Source organism: Thamnophis elegans, chromosome 7 (genome assembly GCF_009769535.1).
Source record: "Thamnophis elegans isolate rThaEle1 chromosome 7, rThaEle1.pri, whole genome shotgun sequence".
Taxonomy (NCBI): Eukaryota; Metazoa; Chordata; class Lepidosauria; order Squamata; family Colubridae; genus Thamnophis; species Thamnophis elegans.
In genome coordinates this window covers 36335444-36362167 of record NC_045547.1, presented here as the reverse complement: position 1 = coordinate 36362167, position 26724 = coordinate 36335444, and the positions used below count along the sequence as shown (strand labels likewise).

At 36.2% G+C, this 26724-nt stretch overlaps 1 protein-coding gene across 16 annotated transcripts in view; it reads right to left on the bottom strand.

The window, feature by feature from the left end:
* The window catches only part of ANKS1B (ankyrin repeat and sterile alpha motif domain containing 1B), a 303824-nt gene that overhangs the window by 34934 nt on the left and 242166 nt on the right, over window positions 1-26724 (bottom strand). For 7 of the 16 annotated variants that reach the window (XM_032221361.1, XM_032221357.1, XM_032221359.1 and 4 more), the window contains 2 exons: window positions 7327-7434; window positions 5626-5805 (listed from right to left, as the gene is read on the bottom strand). The exons of 4 other annotated variants lie outside the window; for them this stretch is intronic. In XM_032221361.1, coding sequence (XP_032077252.1) covers window positions 5626-5805; window positions 7327-7434 — 288 coding nt within the window. The remainder of the gene's footprint in view (window positions 1-5625; window positions 5806-7326; window positions 7435-26724) is intronic. 5 more of the 16 variants (XM_032221362.1, XM_032221363.1, XM_032221369.1 and 2 more) reach the window with 1 other exon arrangement.

Below are 26724 nucleotides of genomic sequence, written 5' to 3'. Positions count from 1 at the left end.
AAATCCAGTTTTCCTGTCACACTCCAGTCTTTAATTTTATTCTGTAGCTGAGCAGTTTCCCAATATAGTGGGTGGGTGGGTGGGTGGGTGGGTGGGTGGAGGGAGGAAGGAAAGAAGGAAGGAAGGAAGGGCCTTAAATGATCAAATAAATTATCAAACAAATGTAACTGCTGAGCAAAAGGCATTAACATTTGGGATATTAACTGCAGTAGAAGCAAAACTTCCACTGTTTTAATGGTTAAGTCACCAAAAGGGAGAACAACTCTTCGGTATAGATCACCACACTTTATTTGCTGCAATAATTAGCAGTAAAAACTGCACTCATAGTTGTAAAATAGCAGTTCAAATGCTACAATTTGTTGTTGGAAGTATAATTACAGCCAGTCAGGAAAGATTCCAGCACGGCAACTGTGTCAAAAAGAACAGAAAATCAGCTTTCTGTCACTAGACAGCAACTCCTGATGTATTTTTCCTTATTTGGAGACCACAGATGACTCCAAGATAATAGTTCATAGTAGCCAAGCAACTAAGCACCAGATATAGCAGCTACCTGGGTCTCCTGAGCGGGCAACAATGAAAGGTAACAGATGAGAAATGCAACTGCATTCTTTGGAAGTAGCTAGCAATTAATACATCAATAGCTTAACCACAGTATACAAAGCACAGCCAGCAGTTAAGACAAAGAGTGCAAATGTAATACTGGTATCTAAATAAAGACTGGATTTCAAACAGACACAGCTTCCTGTGAAAAAAAATCTTACTTGAAATGCATTTTGGTCTTCAAAATCTGAGCTTCTTTCACTAATAAATTATATCATTACTAAAATTCTGAGGGTGTTGGAAGCTGACTTTCTCTCAACTGCCCAGAAAGAATGCTACAATTCAATACTAAGAATTTGTATCATAATCAAGCAGTTATCATTAATCAACAAAACAGGTACTTTGGCAGCAAACAGTCCAAACCATTTACCAGTTACACATATTGGATAATTGGCAATTAAGTATTGCATTATGTGTAATTTTGTAAGATTATGAAGTGTTTGCTTCTCCGATAAGTTTTGAAAATGAAGATGTAGCAAAGGTCTCAAGCATTACCTGGAGCGTTTAATCTGGGCAAAGATTGCAATAGGCTAGAGGCCTTCTGGGTATGGAAGGAAAAAAATAACAAGGCAGCAAAAAGCCTGAGGACAAAAATAGATAAACATGCCAGATTCAGCAGTTCTCCTCAAGGAGTAAATCTGCCGAGAGCATGGCCTAAATTTGCACTTTATAATGCTTTAGAAGGACTGATGGCTTGCGGAATAACATAGTTTCTCCCTGTTTGAAACACAAAAATTTCAATACAAATACCCTAATAGTCCAATTTCAATATTAATAGCCAGTTGTGGGGAACAAAGGCGGCATGGAGACATGGTAGCTAGATCATAACCTAAAGGCACTTCTCATAGCTCAGATTATACTTCTAATAAAAAATCCAATTGGCTTTCAGACAGCTGTTTACAACTTCTAGCATTATTAGATCTTTTTTCTAAAAAAATAAATTAAAATTAAAATTAAAGAGATCTGAAATGTTCCTAAAAAAGATCTAATAGGATTCTGAAAATAATTTAGTCTGACAACTGTCATGCCCAAGGGTATGTTTTACTACTTAATTAGTTCTCTGTCTTCTAATGTTTCAATTACTAGATATGAGAATTTTGCATAAAAAAACCTAAACTATGGATGAAAAAGGGTTTAACAGTTGCTATTTATATTGGTAAGCAAAACTATATTGAAGAAGCACCCAAGCTAGCTTTGTATACAAGTGCCAAAAATGAGTTGTCTTCTCTATGCATATTCAGGGCAACAGCACAGAAGAACTCTGGTCCAAAATGAAAAACATGTAAACTATGTGAAAACATTTTGCATGCCTGTTTTATAAACACAATTAAAACTGGAGAGAAGAATAGGATGTACATAATTTTCATACTTTTGCTTCAGGATGAGAGAGTTTCAGAGAGTTGGAATATACACACTTGACTGAGATTGTAGCCTGAGAGATCAGAATCAGAAACCCTTCCATGTTGTGGATACTTCTTCCATTTTGAGCATTCCACAGCTGTTATTTTGATAACAATAGACTCTGTAATGCATAGCCTCCCTGTTTTGACCCAGATATCTCCTCTGAAAACAAAGCTCGAGATTATGCATAATCTCTTTCTTTAGGGGACCTACTCAGCTTCATGAACTTAGAAGGAAAACAACAGAAAACACAACAATGTGCACTTTATAGTCAAAGTATTTCCAAAATTATTGTTTTGGGTACAAAATACTGCAAAAGACAAAGCATATGTTACAATAGCTTCCTTCAAAATCTGTTAGTGTGTTGCTGTGTTTTGTAAATACGAGAACCAGAAGAGCTAGAAATTGGCTAAGAACACTCAAAAACACATAAAACAGTGAAGTATTTTTGACTCTATCAGGTATCTAATATCTAAATAAAAACTAAAGAATAATCAAGTGAATGTATCATTATAATATTTTTTTCTGCATACAAAAAGTATTCTGATTTCCCAGTATTTATGGTTAAAGTTAAAAAGACCATAAAGTTAAAAAGGCTACCACACTGTTTGAAATGCAAAAGGCCAATATATTTTTTAAATTTGATTTTGCTTTGGGAAAGCCTATGTAGATAGCTTTTATATAGTTAATATACTTCATAGTGAGTGAGTTGAATGATACATAAATTTTGATTACAGTGGTCTGACCATAAAGTTTAAGACATTGGTTTTTCCTAACTCCTGGTTGTAGCACTAAGATTTGTTCAGCTTTTTTAAAGTTTTAAAAATATCAAACTTAAATAATATTAGGAAGTCCTTTTTAAAATCTGAACTATGCTGTTGTGGCCTGTCGGCTGCCGGCCCCTCCAGAAGCCGAATCAGAAGAGGAGGAGGTGTGGGCATTAGGGTCAGCATCAACGCAACCTGAGAGCTCTGAGGGGGAAGAGGGAATGGAGCTGGCAGAGACACAGAGGTGGAGCCTGGGCCATCCATCAGCCCTCAGATGGAAAGTCAACAGCCCCCAGGTCTGGAGGTGGCTGATGAGGAAGAGAAGAAACAGCTGGCTCAAGTGCCTGATGCACGGATGCGCAGAAGGCAGAGGTGAGGAGTGGAAATCCGTGGGCCGATCCTTGGGTATGAAGAGCTCCCGCTGCTAGTGAAGTCCCATCCTAGCTCTGGGGATAAAAGGCGGGGGGCGGAGATGAATAGATATGGCAGTCAACTATTCCTCTCCCTCCTTGATGGACTTGTTAGTCTGCAGTGAGAGATAAACTTTTTGCCAGGGCTGCTGGCGCTCTTAATAAAGAAATGTTTGACTTCAGAGTGTTTGTCGTGTTGGGAGAGCTGGGTCAGAACATATGCTTTCAGATATATCCATTTATATTCAATGCCGTTTTTAAGAAAAAAGAAAACTCTCAATATTATATATTTTATGAGCAATATTTCTTCAAATAGCAAGAAATTCAGATGTCAAAAATGATTAATTAGAAAAATAAATTATTAAAGCATTGGCGGTTCTCATATTCAAGCTCCTTAACTGATGTGTAAGTGTCTTTAATAATGTACTTTCTCTACAGTTTTTAAAGCTGTCTTATATTCTAGACAGATTATTCCAGTCCTTTCAGCTGGAGGTTAAAAGAAAATCCAATTCAGCAGGAGAAAATGAACTGTTCTTTTGAAAACTGAGAGATAAAAGACAATAGAATCAAGGTTAGGGTCATAGAAAAGTTTATTTGAACAAACATTGGATGTCACGTCAAGTCACCATCAAACTTTGTGACCTCAACTGCGACCTCACATCTATTTAAGGTGTTCATAGTTTCTGATGGATACAATATGGTTCATGGTAGAGGATTTCTGTCATTCTATGCACCACCAGACAATAACTTACATAATCCTAAGGCAGTTCTGCAGATGGGAACTCAAGTATACTATCCTTTAGATTGAAATCTGAACCATGTTTTGATCATATATTTTATATGTTTGCTTTATTGTCATTAATGGACTAATCATATCTAAGACTAGAAAATAAATTGATTTCATATAAATAATTTATCATATATACTAGGAAGCCTTCAACAAATCCCATCACAAATTATCTAAAAGTGCAGATGATATACTATGCAATTTAATTCTAAAATACTGATTTTCTGTATTTTCTCTTAATTGTCTCATATCAATAAAAGCTGAGGCCAATTGTATTATCTGCCAATTTTATAAAAAATATTTCTATCAAAAAAGCATTTCCACTGGTAAAGGTGGATTTTTACAAATTAGATGTAAATTAGCTGGGTAGTAAAAATACAAAAAATGCAAAAAATAAGAACTGAATAGATTTCCAGAGCCAATTAATTAATAAGGGTGTCTTTTTTTAAAAAAAAACAAGGAACAAATTTACCAAAGGACAATATTCTTAACTAATCCTACATCTTCTGAAAACTTAGCAGTTCCCTTAGGATGGTCCAATTTTATTTTTGAAGCTGGCTACATTTCTGATGGCCTGCCCATTGTAAAATCTTTATCCAAATTAGTTTAAAAATAGTTTAAATTAGAAAAACTAATTGAGAAGTTATTTTTCATCAAAAAATATTGATTTTTTTAAAAAATACAAAAGTTAGCACAGGTTACCTAGACAACCTCAACAGAGTCAAGAATTCTGAACTGCAATGAGATTGAAATTTGCATACTCAAACTGACAGAAGTCCACTCCTCTATTATGAGTATTCTGTGACACACATTCCTGAATACACAAGTCATTTAAGCAGCAAAGAACATGTTCATTCTACAGCTTGTCAAATCTGTTTGAGCTAAGCCATTTTAGATGAATTACATAAAAATGTATTGCTACAAAATTGTTTTTAAAATTATTTCACAGAGATGGACAACACTGTATTCTATAATTACCTCTATTCCTTAGGTAGTAAAAACTACATCATCTACATAGAAGAGTGAAGTATGTTATATGTTTGAATCAGAATAAAACACCATCATAAGCTGATAACCATCACACATCACTACTAACTACCATTATCCCAAGAAAGAAAAGAAGAATGAAAATAAAGCAAAATAGGTCAGTGAAATATTCAGGGACAGCAGTGTTGACATATCACTAGCAAGAGAAAACCAGAAAGGAAGGCAGTGGAGTAAAATAGTGTGGAAGAGGATAAGGATTACTGAATTAACCTTTTCATGCTGCAACATGTTGTTGCACCTCTGACTAGTTTCCAGACCAACAGTTATCAGATGGCTTAGCTGTATCATTCAGACCAAGGAGAAATAGGTTTTCCATCATGAACAACAAAAAGTAGTTCTCTTATTCAAAGGCAAGTAGATTTTTTTTCATTTTACACATTCATTTTATTCACATCTCCCAGGATTGTTCAGGTACAAATAACTGTAAGTAAGTTTACAGAATTCTATAAAGCAGGGAGAAAAGTATACTTTTCTGAAAAGAATTAAAAAGATAAAAACTAAGAGGTAAATTCAACTGGAAAAAAAAATTAAACACCAATTTCTGAAAGTTAATGCTAGGGAAACAAATGTTTAAAAATACCTTTCTAATAAACATGGAGTTTTCCAACATTACCTGTGCCATTTGTCGTTCCAGTTTTGACCTAGGAATATCGTCAAAATAGCTGTCATTTCTTCTTCTCCTTGCATCTCCCTGCATGATAATGTGTGGTATATCCAGGGAACCACCAGTAGTGTAAGTACTTTGGCTGAGCGAAGGAGACAACTGGGGAGGAGTGTGATTACCACTGGGTTCCTGCATCAAATAAGAAAGAAAGTGGAAGCATGAAATAAACATTATTCTCAATACTCTCAGCATTTCTCAACCTTGGCAGCTTGAAGATATGTGAACTTCAACTCCCAGAATTCCCCAATCAGTACGCTGGTTGGGGAATTCTGGCAATTAAAGTCCATATATCTTCAAGCTGCCAAGGTTGAGAAGCACTACTCAAGTTAACTGTGCAAGAACATCTGTACTGTTAAATTCATATTAATAACATGGATAAAACACTCTGGGTATACTCAATTCTCGATACACAATAGTTCCATTACTGGTCAGTGTTTAGAAATGTAGGAAATTCATAAACTTTAAACTGACAACGATAATTCAATAACTTGAATTCTCACTTCTTATATAACTTAAAGATCTTTCTTTAAATATTACCACAGCTACATATATAAGAGACATCATTATATACACTATATACAAAAGAAGTCATTATAAATTACTTGTATAGCTGAAAAGACTGTTTTCCAGAAGGAAATCATAAAGCTATCAGTGATAACAATGATTGCTCTTCAAGTACTTGAAGAGTTTTCACAGATCAAATATTGCCAGAGTGTAGGACTTTGTTTCAGTGTCATTATGAGTAAGTAGTGAGATCTCAATATGGGAGAAGGCTGGAGATGTTATTGAAGATCTTTAAAACTGGTTTCTTATATGAGTCAAAACTGACCATATGCCTACATAACCCTTTCAATACAGGTAGTCCTTGACTTACAACTATTTGTTTAGTGACCATTTGAAGTTACAACTGCACTGAAAAAAGTGACTTATTACCTTTTTGCACAGTTATGACCATTGCAGAAAGAGTAGCCTGTAATGTGTAATAGCTTTCTTTATTATTTGAAAAGAAGTAGTAATTAAAAGCAAATAAACCTCTTTCTAATCTCCATTAAAAATAATTTTTTATTTATATAACAGCTATTATATAAACATTACTAAGACTGAGTTTGTACCTCAGAATCATATTAAAATATCAGGGTAATCGTGAAATATCAGCTAATGAAATAAGAAAAAAAAGTTTTATGGTTTGGCCATACATAGATATGAAATAAGGCTAGGTTACAGATCAGAGTAATAATAAAAAGAAAAAAAACAGATTTAACTTTAACTGAATATTTAATACTGTGAAAAAAAAATCTAAGTAGTTATGTTAAAGTTAGTGACTTCCCAATTGGATTATTGTAACACATTCTACATGGACTGCCCTTGAATACAATCTAAAACTTACAATTGGTCCAGAATGTGGCAGTGCAAACAGTGTTGGATGTCCCTTGCTTTGTCCATCTTATACCACCCTTGTGTGAGCTATATTGTCATCTTGTACCTTTCCTAATGCAAGTCAAGGTGCTACTTATCACTTTTAAAGCTCTACCTGGAATGGAGCCAGTTTATTTGTGAGACCACCTCACAAATAAACTGGAAAAGATCTGGCTCTTCTCTAAGCACTGGGATAGGGCAATTCAGATATTACAAGGATTTGATGGAACCTACCCTGAGGGTGATAGAACGTGGTGGTTTCTGAGGTGGGTCTTCGTGAAGTCTGTCTCCCAATGAGGCCAAAATGCGTTTTCTATGGCCCAGCAAGCTGATTTTTAAAACCTGGAAAATAAATGTTTCAAAAATAATAAATCAATTAAGAACCTTTTATAGAAGTGTGCATATTATTATCCATAGTGTTTAAGTGCAGCATATTTTATACTTAAGAATATCTGCTTATGGGAAAACAGGTGGGGGGAAAAATCCTAAAATACCAACTGAGACGAAGGCAATCAGGTTGGAAAATGTGCCATGTCAGAAAGGCAAAGTAGCAACAACAGAGTTTTAAAGTTAGAACCTAGATTAAATAAGTAATTAGGATCATTTTCACAAAAGAAGTGAAGTTGAAAAAATATAGAGAGGCATAAAACAATGATAATTGTTTGGAATGACAAAATGAGGTTGCCTTTTCAGTATTTATCATCAAGTCATTTTTGACTCCTAGTGACCACACAGACAATCAAAATCAATCTGATGATGCATATTCAATCAATCAATCAATCAATCTAAAGTAAAGCTTAAGAATAATGGGAAATTATTATAGATAGCAAAAATAATTAAAAATCAAAGAATGTAGACTATAATTTCAGTCATTCGTCTAAAGAAAATTCTGAACATACTGAACATTTGGCAAGACGTAAAAGAAATTTACTATTTGACTTGGGTACATATCCAAAAAACCTAGAATGTTCAGTGCACTTAACAAGTCAAGAAAACAAATTGTGATTGATTTGTTCACATGAAATATCGCTTTCTTACTGTACAGAGCAAACAATGAAAGTTACTATGTTATTTCTAGATATAAATCCAAATTCCAAATATAAATAGACAATTATATTCAAAATTTGAGGAAATCAGAAAAACAAATCTATAAATCATATTTCTGCTGGAAAGTGTGATACAGTAACCTATTATACAATATCATTCAATCACTCAGTTAAAAAATCTGGTGGTTGTGCAATATCATTCAAACTATTCAAGAATGAATGTTCTGTAAGAGTTCTGGTTCAAGATGAACATAGTGAATAATAGTAATAAGTAATATGGAAATGTTACATTCAACCATAACAGAAAACAGCTTGTAAAAAACAGTAACACACTGTAATTTTCAATAGGAATTCCACAACATGAAAAATGAAAGGACTCTGAACTGATAAGTGTTTATAGTGAATGAAAGGAGAGAAGAAAAATATAATCGCAGTAATAAATCTGGAGATCATGGCCAGAGATTAGGAATAGAATGAAATGTGGTCTAACAGTTTGCAGATCAATGACAGTAACCAAGTATAGGTAGTCCTTGACTTACAATCATTCATTTACTGATTGTTCAAAATTACAATGGCATTGAAAAAAATGATTTATGACCAGTTTTCACATTTATGACCATTGCTGCATTCCTATGGTCATGTGATCAAAATTCATGTGCTTAGCAACTTGCATGTATTGGCATGACAGCTGCAGTGTCCCAGGGTTATGTGGTCACCATTTGTGACCTTCCCAACTGGCTTCTGACAAGCAAAGTTAATAGGGGAAACCAAATTCACTTAATGTTGACTTACTGCAATATTTTGCTCAACAACTATGACAAAAAAGCTTGTAAAATGGGGCGTGACTTACTTAGCAACTGTCTTGCTTAGCAATGGAAAGGTTGGGCTCAATTGTGTTCATAAGTCAAGGACTACATATATGTTGTATTTTTACTTTTCCCCAAATTTCTCTTCCCAATTTTCTCCTCTCCGTGTTGCTCTCCTAAAGTCAAAGATTTAAAATATATCAATATGAGAGAAGCAATAAACTGTATAATTTATTTATAGATAAGAGATAAGGGTAACCTATTTAAAAAGGTATAATGTTTAGGGAGAGGAAATGCATTCTCTCACACTACAATTTGACCAATTAAGTCCATGTCACACTATTACAAAAATGCACTGATAGTGAATAAAAATTGTTGCCATTATATACACAAAATAGTGCCACATTATGTAATAAAATACTAAGTGGACCTGAAACTCTTATTATTGTTCCCTCTATGCCTAAAGGAAAGAAACTGTATCCTGCTTGCATCCTCGTGTTGTGCCAAAATGTTTGCTCTATGTTTAATTAACTGTGATAAACATTTTGATTGCTTTTGGTGGAGTATGGAGATGAATATCCTGGAAGAATGTAACAGCAATAACTTCAGTGCAGGTATTGTTTCTATGGACCATGTAGCTCAATTCATTTTTACCCATTTAATTCACATGAGAATACACATTCACATTCAATTTTGTGTAACCCAAATCCATAACAGGTCAGAGATAAGGAAGAAGAGTTCATTAATAATAAAGATATCCTGTACTTCACTACTCCAACATACTATTTTTTTTAAAAATAAGAATTTGGTGGCAAGGCTACAGAAGTACACATTCATATATATGCAAAGTTCTAATTTCTGCAGTTCACAAAATCAATGCTCTGACTAAAAATTGTATTTTTAAAATGTATTTTAGAGAAAAAGGGGGAAATGCACTCATTCTTGATGCACTATGGGCAACTGACAGTTTTATTAATGAGGAAAGATTATATAATCAAAAGTAAGAGGAAAATTAATCAATAACATCTATAAAATTTTTCATATGATCTTTTCCTGAGTATAAAGTAGAATGGCTCAAAATTATTCACTACAATATAAAATTCATTGTTAGAGCTGTGATTAATAATAAATTAGATTCAAGAAATTTACAGTGTAATTTAGATATTAATTCAGTATTCAATATTACCTCTTAGGATTTTATGTATGCATAATTTTCCTATGAACAGCAACATTAAATTGATTGTTCTGTTTGCAAAGTAAATTAATGCTGGGCTCCATTAATTAGGGGACAATTATTGAACTAGTTAGCACATATCCAATTTGCATTATTTAATACAAGTTTCATACATGCTTGCAGAGAAGATGCCAGTGGGAAATGGGCAGGTCTTCTTAGAGAAAATGTTTCCTTTATTCATACAAACAAGCTATTAGTCCAACTACTTAACTGTTCACATAATTTTAATCTTGTATCATTGAAATGGAAGACATTTCAATCTAAGAAAAAAGAAAAATCTAAAATGTTCCAATATTCTGAAATACCTACTGTCTTTAAAAATAATAAAGCCACACTATTAATATGTTAAAGCTCTACATGGAATCCATAATACCTGCCAAATTCAGCCTGCTGCAAATACAAAAAGAACACTATGAGGTAATCAATGCTGCCCCCAACCAGCCAACAGGAAAGTGCAGATTCATTAGACAGTAAGTGCCCCATCTCCTGAATCCAAAGTCCTCTCAGGATCTACTTCACACAAAAAGGAGAAATAAATCCCCAGTCATCTCCATATTCAGTTCACGTTGTATGTTATTTGGAGGAAAAATTTACTCAGACCTTCAATGGCCTTCAAGACATCATTCCTTCTGCATATCAATTCTCACTTAAAGGTCTAATGTAGCATAACTTTATTACTTTGCAGGCATTCTTCCATCAGAGAACAACTAACCCAATCCTAGAAATAGAGGTGGGGTAACACATGATTTGACTGCATACTGACAGTAGGCAGAACAAAGGAAAGTAGGCAATTGTGTGAAAAAGTGTAAGATCAATTCACTGATAAAGTTACCTCTAAAACATACTAGAAATCTTCAAATTCAAGCAATGGGCTGGTGAGTGAAGCAATTTTTAGAACTGGGGAAATGGCTCAAAGCTCCACAGAGTTTCAGTACTGTAAATCAAAGTAGAGGTTTTGCAATTTTACCTAGGAGAAGAGTAAGTTTGAGAATGTCATGGGAATCATGCAAAATGAGAATGGCATGGGAAACATTCAAAATCAATGCCACAAAAGTACAAAATGTGTGTATGGAATAATTCCAAGATAAATAAGAGTAATTTTTAAAGTACAAAGAAATCAAAGCAATTTAAAGCATTTTTATCCTGTCTGCCATATATTAAATATTGGCAATTGATAACCATTTTGTGTTGCATACATAAGATACCTTCTCTTGGTTATAAGAAATCATAACCAAATAAAAGAATCTCTACTGGAATATTTGTTTGACAATGAAACTGTTATTCTTCTAAATTCTTTTGTGCGATGCATATCAATTACAACATTTTCGGAAGAAGGCTGCCCAACTGCAAAAGGCAAAGCTAAAGTTAATCAGGATAAGGAATTTCCCTGCACGAAAGCAAGCTGTTATAAAGAAATAAGAAAAGCATGAAATGAACAAGATTGGCCAAGTGATTTCTGGAAATAATGTTCATCCATCAGAAGAGCCCAGGAGATTCTCAGTCATCCAAGTCATGGTTGTCCCAAAGGTTCTTTTTTTCAAGGGGCAACTGGACTTCATGGATTTTATTTGAAGACATTTCACTAGTCATCCAAGAAGCTTCTTCAGCTCTGACAGGATGGTGGGAAATGGAAGGATTTATACACCTTAATACTTCTATGATTTATACTTCTATAAGTCCATCAAAAGAGCCCCAGAGGTTGGCTAATACAGGTAGTCCTTGACTTACCACATTAATGGAGCTTGTCCATTCATGTCAGAAGTCAAGGACTGCATTAAATGAAGCACCTAACTAACAACTTCCCTGTCCCTGCTTTTCTCAATGCATTTGTTAAACGAATGTGTGGGTTGGTAGGTAGATCATGGGGTAACATGGGAGAAACCGAGGTAGATCTAGTGTAGGCACAGGCACTCCCAGGAGGTCTCCCCCACCCTCTAAGATATCCCAGCTCTGCCTCTGCCCCTTGGTTTCCCTAAAGCCCTAGGGGGCCTTCTCCATACCCCACCCCATCACTTACTTACATTTTGACAAGCTCAGGAAGTCAGGATAGAGAAGGCCTCTCTCCCTTGCTGGGCCATGTGGTACAATCAAGAAGAAGAAATCAAGTCACATTTGCTTCCATTGCAATCCTTTCCTCTCTAGCCAGCATAAACTACTATGAATTCTTCTTAGCTCTGCCGGTGCTAGTTTTATGCTAGTGGCGCTAAGAAGATATCATAGAGAGATCGAATTTCTTCTCTGCTCTACTAGTATAAGACTAGCATAAAGTTAGTGCTGGTAGAGCAAAGAAAAACCCCGATCTGTTTTGTTTCCATGAAATCATTTCCACCCCTACAAGAGTAAACTACTACAATACCTTCTTAGTGCTGCCAATGTAAAACTAGCATCAGGAGAGCTAAGAAAAAATCACTGTAGTTTATGCTGGCTGGTGCTATGGCCAGGACTGACTGACAGTTATCAGCTGCCTTCGGAGGCAGACATCAGTGAGGCAGATGAACAGCTGGAGCCTGTTCCCAGTGTCTGCATGCACAGAGTTGCCAGATGAAGGGAATAGCTAAGGAACAAGGGTCGACTTGGGAGTAAGGCCATAGGTGGACGGTGAATGGCCCCTCCCATAGGGAATAAAAGAGGAGTGAAAGGGGAGGGGTGTTTGCAGGAGACAATTAGTTCGTTCATGCATTTTTGCCAAGTATTGCAGCATCTGAAAGATATTGGCCTGGCCATTCTCCAAGCCTGATAAAGGTCGGTAAACGTGAACTATCTTGAAAGACTGTGAGAGAGTAAAGACTTTGCTGGAGAGGAATTCACTATAAATTAAATAAAAGGGGTTTATCGGGTCAAGGACTCGGCTTCATGCTGCTGGGGAAGCCTAGGTCAGAACAGTTGGAAAGGAAAGGATTACAATGGAAGCAAAATAGGCTTGGTTTCTTCTTAGCACCACCAGCACTAGCTTTATGCTAGTCTTACACTCATAGAGCAAAGAAGAAATCCCATCTCTTTTGCTTCCATGGCAATCCTTTCCTTCCCAGCAAGGGTAAATCACTACCAATTTATGCTGGCTAGGGTGAAAGGATCGCCATGGAAACAAAAGAGATTGGATTTTTTTCTTCTAGATTATGCCATGTGACCCAACAAGGCAGCGGCCTTCTCTACACTGACTTCCTGAGCTCGTAAAAAAGTAAGTAAGTAAATGGTAGTGGAGGAGTGGAGGTGGGAAGGAATGCATAGAACCAGTATATTGGCAACATACTGGGTTCTGGGAGTCTCTGGGGACCTAGCTGGGCAAGATGGGAGGGAAATAGGTGGGTGGGTATGCTGCAGCATCTCTGCAGTCAGTTGTAAGGATGAATGATAGTGGAAGGCCTACAAAATTTCTAACTTTGAAACGGATTCATGTTTAGCATTTGGGGTGTGAGTTGTAACTTCAAATGTTTGTTGAATGGCCATTTGTACCTCAAGGATTATCTGTAGGCAGTGATAATCAGAAAACATAATATTTAGACAAAGATTTCTCAAAACTCTCTTGTGTATAATTAATTCTGCTTTGAATAAAGCTTAGATGTCTCTTAATGTCTTTTGCAAGATAGCAATTGATCAATATGTGCATATCACAAACTGAATTAAGAAAACTGATTTTTATGCCAGCCAAAGTATTAATTTGAATTTACTGACTGCAAGCAAATATTAAAAAATTCATCAACTATCGGTTATTTCAAATCCTTTTTGAATGTTCCTCATCTTTCATTGTTCCTCATCCATGCAATTCTGCATTTCTCTTTCAAGTTCCTTATTCTTTTCCACTTCATTTTCCTTTTGTACTCAGTTGGAACAGCTCACACAGATTCCCCTTCTTATACCTTTATAACTTATCATTTGTCTTATGTCCATTTTATTCTTTATTTTGTTTCATTCTGCACAGAGTAATTCAATTGGAATTCACAACTTACTCTGCACTGAACCTATTTAATGGACGAAAGAAAATGAAATCAAACTTATAGCACAGAGAAGAAAGGAAAATACTAATAGTACTATTACTATATATAAAATAATAATAGTACTAGAAAGAATGAAATGACTATTAGCAATTCAGTTTAACCCTGCAAATTTAAAACATAATCAGCGAGAACATATCACTGTCTATGACTTATGAAAGGAAACATGCCATTTTTAATTATTGTGTAGTTCTTAGGCAGATGCTGTTTTCATGTTCCCATATGTTCTGTAGCAACACTTCCAGATGATATTCAAACTACTACACAGCCCTAATTGTTATATACCGTAAGTACCTTCTTCTATCAGAAGCCAGTATACAGGATAAACTTATATACTTCATGTCTGCATTTCATACACAGATCAGCACCAAGCCTTAGAGTCATATACAATGGGTCCCCAACCCCCAGGCTGCAGCCCAATACCAGTCCTCGAGTTGCTTGGAACCACGATGCGCAAGTGGCAGGCAAGCAAATAGACACACAACCCCACTTACACAAGTAGCCAGCAAGCATATGAGCACATGCTTCATTTGCACAAACAGTGCACATTCACGCACGCTACTTGTGTAAATGGAGCTGCACATGCATGCATGCCCACCGCTTACACAGAACTATCCCCTCTTCCCCCCACCCCACCTATACTGGTCTGCAAAGCCAGAAAGGTTGGGTAACTGTCATGCACAACTGAACAGGGAAATCTTTAGCTTTACTCAAAAAAGAGTGAGAAGGAAAAGCCAATAAACTGTAGTACAATCAGACCAACATTACTTTCTGGGGATATTTTAGTACAGATTGAAAACAGTGCAGTAATTTCCATGACTGTACAGAAACAAACCATGCCAGATCAACCTTATCTTATAGTTGTTGTTTTTTTTTAATATATTTTATTCATTTTCACATTCCATTTTACAATCACTTATATACAGGGTATTTGCTATAAGAAAAAAAAATAAAAAATAAAAATTAAAAAAGAAAACACAACTCATCATTCACAACCCCACCTGACACTTCCATCCTCCATACACCCCATCTACCCCCTCCAACTTTCCTTTCCTCCCTCTAACGCTCCCCTCCTACTTCCCTTTCCCCTCAAACCTTCCTTCTCCCCTTACTCCCAACACGCCCTCCTTGCATTCCCCTTACTCCTTCCTTACTCCTCCCTCCTCTTTCCCTCTACCTCCCTCCTTGGTGTATTCCTTTATTCAAGTGTTGTTTATTATAATCTGATAAAAAGTAAAATAAACCAAGGGAAAAAAAATATAAAGAAAGAAAAGAGAAAAAAAAGAAAAAAAAAGAAAAAAGAACAACCGTATATAAGTGCATTCTTGTTCTTATTGAGACTATGTTAACACCCACCCACCCACCCCCCATAAATCCCCATCCCTACTCCTCCCGACTTCCCAGGGCCCACACCTGGCACTGCCTTCTATCTAAAGTATCTTATGTTCGTATGGATTAAAAATAAAAGTAATATATTAAGGAAGAAAAAAACAAAAACAAAAAAAGAAAAGAACACAGAAAAAAGAAAAAAAAAAGAAACTCTTTGTGTTAAGCTCAGCCCCCCATCTTTATCTATGCTTAAATAGTATAAGTCATTCTATCTATATTTTATTCTCGTCTCTTGCTTCTTTGTTATTTACCCCGGCCTCCTGTAGACTCTCCCATTCCTCTTCCTTAACCTTGTATTCAGATAAACATTTATCCAAATTTGTATAGACATCAATATACAATCTAGCTCAAAAATAATCCCTTCTAGTAAAATTTAAGCAGCGTGGATCATTCCACATATTCAAATATTACTTTACAGAAGAATAATCAAACTTTCCCTTCTAATAGGATTTAAACAGCGTAAATAATCTTTCTTAACCTTAATTTCAAACAGTAATTCAAAATAATCTGACCAAACTTTCCCTTCTTAGTAAAATTTAAGCAGCGTGGATCAAGTATTACTTTACACAAAAATCAGTTTGCATTCTATCTTAAGATGATCCCGACCAACTTTCCCTTCTAATAGGATTTAAACAACGTAAATCATTCCGCATGCATTTTGCCCTCATCCCTTGCTTCTCTGATATTTACCACTATCAAATTTATGCAGACATTAGTTTAAAATTTAGCTCAAAATAATTTCACCAAGCTTTCCCTTCTAATAAAAATTAAATAGCATAGATCATTCCACATATTCAAATAATACTTTCAACAAGAATCAGTTTACCTTCTGTTTTAAAGTAATCTCATCCAGCTTTCCCTTCTAACAGAATTTAAACAACATAAATCATTCTGCATTCATTTTACATATATACATTCAGTATCACCCCACCAATATACGTAAATCATTCTGCATGCATTTTACCCTCATCCCTTGCTTCTCTGATATTTGCCACTATCAAATTTATGCAGACATTAGTTTAAAATCTAGCTCAAAATAATTTCACCAAGCTTTCCCTTCTAATAAAAATTAAATAGCATAGATCATTCCACATATTCAAATAATAGTTTCAACAAGAATCAGTTTACCTTCTATTTTAAAATAATCTCTTCAAACTTTCCCTTCTAACAAGATTTAAACAGCGTAAATCATTCTGCATGCATTTTACATATATACATTCAGTATCACCCCACCAATAAATTCTGCTTTTTCTACCGGAGAGAGGTCGCAAACCCCCATTCAATCCACAACTTTGGCGAATATTTTAGAATATCTAAATCCTCAAACTCCGCTTTTCTGCTTCTCCGAGGGAGGGGGAGCTACCCCCTCCATCTTGCAGCCATGTGGTCTGTTGCTTGCCTTCTCCTTCGGCTTGTCTCTCCTCTTTTCCAAGTGAATCAGGAAGTCCCGCCTTCAAAGTCTTGTAATAGAAATCTCGAGCCTCCGAAACAGAATTGAGACGAAGTCTTTGATTCTCAAATGTGACCGTAATGCCGGCTGGGGCCTCCCATTTATATTGAATCTGATGATTTCTAAGCTCTTTAGTTAAAAAAGCATAGTCTCTTCTTGCTCTCAACATCTGAAATGGTATTTCTTTGAAGACAATCAAGTCCTGGCCATCAACTCTCAAACTATTATTGTAAAATTTTTGCATGATCGCGTTTCTGGATTCTTTTGTGGAGAAATATATAATTATGTCCCTCGGGAGCTGTCGCTGTTCCGCTACCAACGAATTCTGGCGATAGATTTTCCGAATCTGCCAATCAAAGTTAAGTCCCGGGCTTCCCACCGCATGGCTGAGGGCTTCAACAAAGGTCTGTTTCAGATTCTCTCGCTCCTTTTCGCGGAATCCTCTGACTCTTATTGCGAATGCCTTCTTATTAAAGTTTATCATAACGAGCTGTTCTTGAGTGTCTCTAATTTTTTGTTGTAATATTTGAATATTAGTAGTCAAATTAGAATTAGCCTCCTCCAAGCTTTCCAATTTATTCTCTATTTCAGCGGTATAATCTGACAGGGCAGACACGGCTGCAAACGTATTCGCCTTCATTTGGTCAATTTTAGACTTTAAATCACCATATAGCTCCAATACAAATTCCTTAATTTCTTGTTTAAAATCATTAAACATTTGAAAAAAAAATTCCTGTGTTAAGAATTCTCCAGTAGAGGGCGTAGGAGACAAGGGCTGCGATTCCAGTGTAAATTCTTTAAGTTCATTCATAGATTCTTTAGGCACATTTGTAGAGAGACGCTTCGATTTTGACCTGGGTGCCATTATAAATAAACAAATAAACAGCGCTTTCGCTCCCCTCTGTTTCCAAAAAAACAAAAAAAAATTATCTTGTTAAGGAGCGGTCTGCAGGAAGGTAAAACCGGCTACGTACATCCCCTATCAGTCACCAACGGAGAGAAATCGCCATTTTGAAGTCCGTTTAAACAAAGAAGCCTCTAAGACAAATGGTGCTGGTATTTAAGATAGTAATAAAAGCATAAATCTCACAGGAGTGGGACCCGCCCGTATTAATCCTAGCTTCAAACAACTTTGCTTTGTCCTGGGGGGGGGGGGGGGATCGCCTGTCTGGGGCTGCAAAAAAAAGCAGCTGAGAAGAACTGGCTGGAGATAAAAGCTCCGCTCACACTGGATCTAATCTCTGTCCACAGCCAAAAAAAAGAGAAAGGCTGTGAATTACGAATAGACCCTAGCACACAGAGCTACTCCCTGCCCCTTTATAGCCAAAAAGGGGTGATATCTATGATCTTATTTAGATATACAGACCAGATCTCTGAGAGGAGCTCGGTTGAGCCCTCCTCGGCGACAGGCTCCGCCCCCCGGAAGCCAACCGTATCTTATAGTTTTGATTAGGTAACAACATTGTGGGAATGCTGAAGTCTTCAAAATAGCTTCCAACAAGGTATTCCAAGGTATGTTGTTTAGCAAGCTAGTTGAATAAGGGATGGATAGTTGTACAAACACACATATGCATATCTGTCCTGAAAATTATACTCAAAGAATGTTCATCTTTAGTGCTTCATCAAATTGGAAAGATATATTAACTTGGGTGCTATACGGAATAGAATTTCATCTTTTATTTTTCAATGTTTTCATTAATTTGAATGAAGAATTGGAGGAAGTACTCATTAAATCTGCAGTGGGCACAAACTTCTTGATGGCTAAAATAATAGAATGAAATTTAACAGAACAAGTGCAAAATCCTTCACTTAGGAATCAAACTTCAAACACAGGGATATAGAATGGGGGAACTGGGCTTGATCATTGCACTTATGAAAAAATATACTGTAATAGATTACAAACTGAACATGAGTTAATTGGGTGAAGACACTATAAGAGTGTTTTTGCTCTGGATGGGGTGGTGCTTCCTTTAAAAGACCAAGTCCGCAGTATGGGGGTGCACTTTCATGGTTGCTGCTAAGGAAAGTGTTCCCAGCTTTAGCTGTTGCAGCCCTTTTTGGGGAACAAGCCTTGACTACAGTAGTTCATCTCCTTATACCTCAATGATAGAAAACCCTAAAATGTTCTGTATGTGAAGACTAATCAGAAACCACAGTTGGTACTAAATGTAGTGGTCTGCCTACTGGTGGACAAGAGCTGCTAAAGCTATATAACAACAGTTTTTAAGGTGTTGCTTTAGTTTCCATTAGGAGGTGGCAGTTGGGTACTATGATGTTGCTGAGAACTGAAGAAGATATAGTACCTCAGGGTGCCTGGCTTCCTCTCCAGGGATGGTCGATGAGAACAATGGAAGGTTCCTGGTCCCTGGTCTTGGAGGAAATAGGTGGGGGGGGACGACTGCATGTAGCAGTCATAAATGCGGGCTGGTTGCCAAGTGCCCAAATTTTAACACATGACATGGGGCGCAGCAAAGATCATAACTACCATGTTTCCCCAAAATAAGACAAGGTATTATTTTCTTTTGACCCCCGAAATAAGCGCTTGGGCTTATTTTCAGGGAGGTCTTATTGTTTTTGAGGTGCAGGAGGTGGCAAGTGTGGTCACCTCATGGCTGCTGCTGTGTTGCAATATTTTTGAGGAGGGCTTATTTTCAAGGGAGGGCTTATTTTAGCACATGTGCTCAAAAGCCCAATTGGGCTTATTATCCGGGGAAGTCTAATTTTCAGGAAAACGGGGTAGCATTTGTTCAGTGACATAGTAACCTTGGTTGCTGAACAAATGGTTATTAAGTGAGGACTACTTGTACCCACAGATTGAAAAAAAGGGGCACTAATAATCCCAATATAATTTTCAACATATTTTCTGTTTGGGTAGTAAAAAATGATAAATTATAGATGGTTGACAAAAGATGAGAATGTATCCATATTGTGCCTAACATTAAAAGACTATGTGATTCTCATTAAGTCCAGGCATTCCGTTTGATGACAAGAGAAATTAAATCCTGGTAAGTTTCTGATTCTTCAATTATTTTGTAATAATGGAAATATACCAATAAAGTATATTTAACCATTAAACAAATTTGAAAGTTGCTAATTTATTTGCAAAGATATTTATTAAAGTTATAACTGCAACAAGATGTCTTCCTAAAGTAAATACCATATTTTTCAGAGTATAAGGTGCGTCTTATACACTGAATACAGCATTTTTGCCTCCCGAAACTCCCTCCTTTCACCAAAATGGCTGTGCATAGCCATATGGGGCTTTCAGAGAGTTCCTGGGGGCTGGGGAGAACAAAATTTTTTGCTCAATTTTAACCCCCCCCAGGAGCATTCTATAAGGTTCCTAAAAGCTATCTATGCCCCCCCTTTTTTACAAAAAATGGGACATTTTTGCTCGTTTTTGGCCTCCCCCGCAGGAGCACTCTGCAAGATCCCTAAAGGCTATTCAGGCCTTTGGAGGGGGGGCTGGGCCCATTTTTGCGAAAAATGGACCATTTTTGGGAGGTTTGCACGGTGCAAAACTTTTTTTTATTTTCCTCTTCAAAACCTTGCTGCGTCTTATACTCCAGTGCGTCTTATACTCCAAAAAATACAGTACGTACAGTTATGTCCTTATACATTTTATTATACCAAAAAATGCAATTCATAGCTACAATAAATATTACTATCAGTTTTGCAGGATAGTCCAGACAAGTAATATACCCAGCAGAACTACCTCTAGTTTATTATAAGCTTATGTTAACAAAACCTTGCAAGTCTGAAAGTATATTTTCCTTTCAAAGGAGTGAAATATTTATTTATAATTCTATAAAATCTACAGGAGCAGGAGATGATATTTTTTGGTTTATTTATACTATTTTGTTTGATTTTATTTTTCAATTTTATTTCCATGTCTATTTTTCCTCAAAAGTCCCCCCTTAACATTATGTATCCTTCAATAATTCTCTACATTTTTCATCATAAACAATTAAATCAATAAATCATATTTTCATATTCATTTATCAAACATGCATGGCATGAACAAACTTACATTCAAATCATATATTTTAAAACAGCAGATGTTTTCCTAAGCCATTTATTAATTTATTTAAACTAAAATTTCTTCTTGGATCTCTCAGTGGCTCAATCACTTTTATCTGTACTCTGTTGTCTCAATCCCATTCATTCATTCATGTCACCTACCAGAGTAACATTTTTCCTGAATTCATTCTGAATGTTCTACAGTACAATTTCCCCCCAAAATACCAGTGGGGAATTTTCACCATTGATTTGAGAGTAGCATGTAACTATCACCAAGCTTTGAATTTCTAATTTCATATATACCCACAACAATCTAGTCATAAAATGACAAGAAATTAACATTTAGAGAACACACACAATCAACAACACCTTTAATGTAAACGAATTCACAAAATCAGAAGAGAACAAAAGATATTCACATTAGCAGAGAAAACAATGGCAAACCACAAATTCAAATGCTTTATAAAGCAGCCCACGCTAACCAAGTACTCAACTACCATAGCAACAACCCAAGAATACCAAAAGAAACTGCATAAGAATGAGCCAAAATGCATTGCAGTAACCCAGAACATCAGAAAGCGGAGTCTATTTATATAACATTTTGCAATGTAATACGCAAGTTCATTAAAAATGGTCTATCCATACAACTAATCAATCAACCAATCAACATTACAACTTACAAAAAGGATACCTCTTCTGTACATCAAAAACATTTCAGAAACCACCAGTAGGTTGCTACAACCCCTTTGTAGGCATCACCAAAGCCTACACAACAACAAAACAAATTTAAAGTTTCAGAAATTAAAGGCAAAATAGAGTTATTCACAGCAATCATTTACTATGAAAAATACTATGCAGGACAAAACAGGCAGAATGCATCCATAAACATCAGTTGGCAATCAGAAGACATTATAAAATTAATTTCACAGGTGAGAAATGTTCAATTACTTTTTCAACTAGAAAGCTGTACTGTATAGATTTTAAATCAAGATATTTTTAAGAATGCAAGAGAATTATTAGAAGGTTTGCATTGCACTAACTATTAACATACAGGGGAGCAAACTCACTTTCATGATGCATTCAGAAGGAAAAATCAAAGGTTTTAAAAAGAGGCAAACAGTCTGGAGCACATTTCTTGTTATCACACACCTATTAAATACACAGATAAGAACCAGCACCTGATCATAATAAACACCAGACAATAATATGCCAATCAAACAAAACCAACCAACCAATCAACCAACACATCGTATCCAAACTTACACAAGGCTATAAGACAAACAACTTCTATTTAGTACTGATGATATTACCTAATCTGATAATGAAACATCCGCAAGAATAGACCCAAGCTTAGAGAATTCTAAGGACCCAACAATTCAATGTTTGGTGCCCACTAGTGCAATCTATTCACTCTTTAATGCTATTTTAGTCATTTCATTCATCCAGACATCTAGAAAACTAGAGGTTTTTTCCATGCACACAATCTCATCAACTGTTAGATCATCTTAATTCAGATTTATTACATCCTTCACTTTTCTTAAATATTTCAAGATTTTTTCCCACAAATAACGTATTTTTAATTTCATATATTAATTCATGTACTTTGCCACACATGTCTCTTACATATCCAGTCCTAATCTTTCCATATGACACAGTCATCAACAGATGCACCCGTAAATATTGTCTCTACTGCCCATCATGTTTCTGGTGAAGAAAAGCTTTTACATAAAACTATTTTCCTAGTCTTAGTTGTATCCAGGCCATTTGTAGTATTCAAAAATGATGACACTAAGAGAAAGTTATAATCCAAGATTAAAAAGTACCTCCTTTCATATGTTATAAAAACAATTGTCTACTTGTACAAACAGAATGTAAGAAGCCATCCCAATAAAAACTTATACTTTTTATATGTCATTGCTGCTAAGAGCAACCAATCTGTTCTTTCTCTAAATAAAGCAATATAGCTCTACCATGTTACCTAGCAACAAATATTTCACTGCTACTCTCAAAAACAAGCTTGGTTTTATGTCAACATAATGTTTGAAAAAATGTTTAAGTAGTTCATTCAAATGTTCAGAATATACTTTGAATATTTGGAAGTCCTTATAACTTATAATTCTTACTGGATATGCTTTGGAGACGATGGGTATGTAAGTCCATCATACTTGGAGAAAATTACATTGAGGAAGAGTGAAATAAGATTGTAAAATGTTTGGTGGTGATAATTATGATAATGATTATTATGATATCCATTCATATAAATAGTTCATTACATAAAACTAGATCCTATCACTAATATGTAGAGGAGTTTTCAGAACTTTTCCTCAGCTCATTTTGAACCTCTGCTTTCCTGACACCAGCTTTATAGTTCTAGTCTACTCTATACATTCTTCCTTTGTGACGTAACCCTCTTTCCACCTTCTCTATGTGCCTTTTTGCCTCCAAATATTCTTTGTGCTTTTTCTAGAATCTTATTTGCTTCTTCTACTGTCCTCCATTACACCTACTTTGTGGAATTGGAATTATGCTTTTAATTATGCTTTTCTTCATTGGCCATGTTTAAAAAAATATTATGGTAAGCACATATTCAATAGAATATACAAACAACAGCACTAAAGAATTAATGTGTTATGAATTAACAGCATAGTAATTTTTAAAAATGAAATAAAGAAAGAGGTGGGAAGAAAAAGACCTGTAAATATGTAATAAACAGAAATATAACTCTAAAAACTTCTGCCATATAGCTCAGAAGTATTTTCCCTTGACACTCTGTAAATAAATATGGAACTATTTACAAACAAAATATATATAAAATATTAATAGCAAATCAGATGTAGAATTTTTTAAATAAATATTGTGTATAATACTTCATTTAGTCAATCTCCATGCCCCTCAAAATTTAAATTCTTAGCATGTTGTTCTCAGTTCTGGGGATAACACAGACAGACACACTGATTTTTAAACACAGAATATTTTATCTTCAGCCATATTTATAATCTTGTTGCCTTCCCAAATGTTAACTATATAAATGGACAAGATCAATTGGTTAGCATTCAAAATCCTGAGACAAAGGTGGCACTGTCCCTGAGATAGCAGATTTGGGGGTCCTCAAACAATCAATGGCTACAGCTAGAAGGAAGAACAGGTGAAGGTCATGATCAGGGGACACTTTGCTCAACTTTGGCTAATGTCAGTTGCAGTTTTACCTGGGATGGGAAAAAACTCACAATAGTGACTCACACTCTTACTGTCTTTGGACTTGATTTTTGTAATGTGTTCTAGGTGGGGCTGTCCCAACTTTCTGAACTTTCTGATTCTTCAGTTGGTTCAGAAAATGTCCTGGTTATTACAGGTACTGCTGACATGAGATTATTAAACCTACCCTCTGGCCCTTGCACTGGCTTCCTTTTACTTTTCATTCACAATTCAACATGATGTTTTTATTTTTCAAAATATAAATGCCTTGTTAGGACTGTCTCCTCTACTCAGTTCCAACCATCCATTGCAGAGCTCCAAGGGAATCTGTCAGTAGTCTCCATTTCTATGAGGGATAGAGGTCCACAAATGTTTTCTGTAACACATCCCTTGAAATGCAATCAGTTCCTACCTTGTTAGGTTTAAAGAAATAATTAAACACATACTTGTTGTAGACGATCTTTGAATAATAGGTTTCATTGTCTATTTTAATGCTTTGAGGTTGGCTATTTCATTATTTATATATGGTGTAAATTAGGAGGACTCCTGCTTATGGTTTATTGTTATGTAATTTTAATTGTACTCTATTATTGTTGTTATGACCGTAACATGCAAAGTCTTCGACTACAACGAACAAAAACCTAAATAAACAAGTCATCCACACATTTATCTTCACCTACAACTACACTGATATCAGGAATTAAAAGTAATGGTGCATGGCCAAGAAAAAGAAGGCTTTATGTAAAATTATTTATATGTGTATAAAATAAAATACGCACTAAGTGTCATAGAAACTGTCATTCTTTCTTTCTGGGCTCTTCGGCAATGCAACCTTAAGCAGTTTGTTTTCTCGGCTGAAACCTTGTCATAATAAAAAAGAACCAACTAAAGAACACACACAAAACCATCAACAATATCTTCAAAGGAACAAAATTAAGTAGGAAAGAAGAAAATAACATGCTATCCTTCCTGGGTATCCTCATCAGCAGAGGCAGTGATGGCAAATTGGAAACACACGTCTATCATAAAACCACCCACTACCACTTCCCACAAGAGCTCTGTAAGAATACTATTTAGACCAGCACAAACTCACTGCAAAAATCTTGAAAATAAGAAAAAGGAAATAGATCATCTATACCAGGAGTCTCCAAACCCTGGGCTGTGGACCACCACCAGTCCATATGCCCGCCAGGAACTAGAATGTGTAAGTGACTGAAGCCCCATCCGCACATGTGCAGGATGAAGGTAGCATGCGAAACTACGTCCCCATCCTCCATGGAACCAAAGATTTTGGGGCCCAGATCTACACAACTTCTTCCAATAAAATGGATTTCCATGCAATTTCTTTTAAAATAATGCCTGACCACTCAACCCAATATAACACAATCAACAAAAACTGTGAAAGGAATAACACTACCAAACATTAAAAACATCTCAGAAACTACTAACAGAATATTACAACCACATGGCATCACGGTAGCAAGCAAACCAACTAAAGCCCTCCAAAACATTCAAAGTAAACCAAAAGACTCAGCAGCCCCAGAAGAAAAAACAGGAGTCATCTACAATATACAGACAACATATTGCAAATCATGTAGAACAAACATGCAGAAGGCTAGCAGAGTGCATCCAATCAAGGAACCACCAAGACCACTTCCACCAACACTGAAAAGGTAAGCTACAAAGTATATAAAATGAGAGCAAACCCCACTAGTTGGGGGAAGGGGAGATGTTCTGGAGGGCAGGTGAAACAGCAGAGAAAGTCTTCTGAACCCTGCCAACTGAAATACTCAGGGCAACAGGGCCCACAGTATGTCTCCCTTGCCATGGAATGGGCCAATCCCAGTGGGATAAAACAGTCCCTCAAGTAGCCTGACTCCATACCTTGAAGGGCTTTAAAGGTGATTACCAACAATCTGAATTGCACTTGGAAGGAGACCATCAGCCACTGCAGCTCACGGAGCAGTGATGTTACATTAGCCATTCTTGGGGCCTCAAGAACCATCCATGCTGTTGTACTCTGCACCAGCTCAAGCTTCCAAATGCTCTTCAAGGGTAGCCCCAAGTAGAATACATTGCAATAGTTCAACCGTGAGATGATGGGCCTGAATGACTGAGTGCAGTGACTCCTGATCCAGGAAAGGCTGCAACTGGTACACAACCTGAAATTGCGTAAAGGTCTTCTATCTGCGACTGCCACTTGCTCTCGAACAGGAGTGACAAGTCTGAGGAGAAACCCACCCACCCCAAATTGTGGACCGGATCCATTTGGGGTAGTGTCACCCATTCAGAATTAAACATGGCAAAGTCCCAGATCTTAGGGTCCCGTGCACCCAAAGCCACCTGGTCTTATCAGGGTTCAGTTGAAGCCTGTTATCCCCCATCCAGCCCCGCAGCCTCCAGGCACCTAGATAGGGCAGCAACAGCATCATCTGGTGGAAATACTGAGTTGGGTATGGTCAGTGTGCTGCAGATACCTCAACCCATGTTGATGGATGAT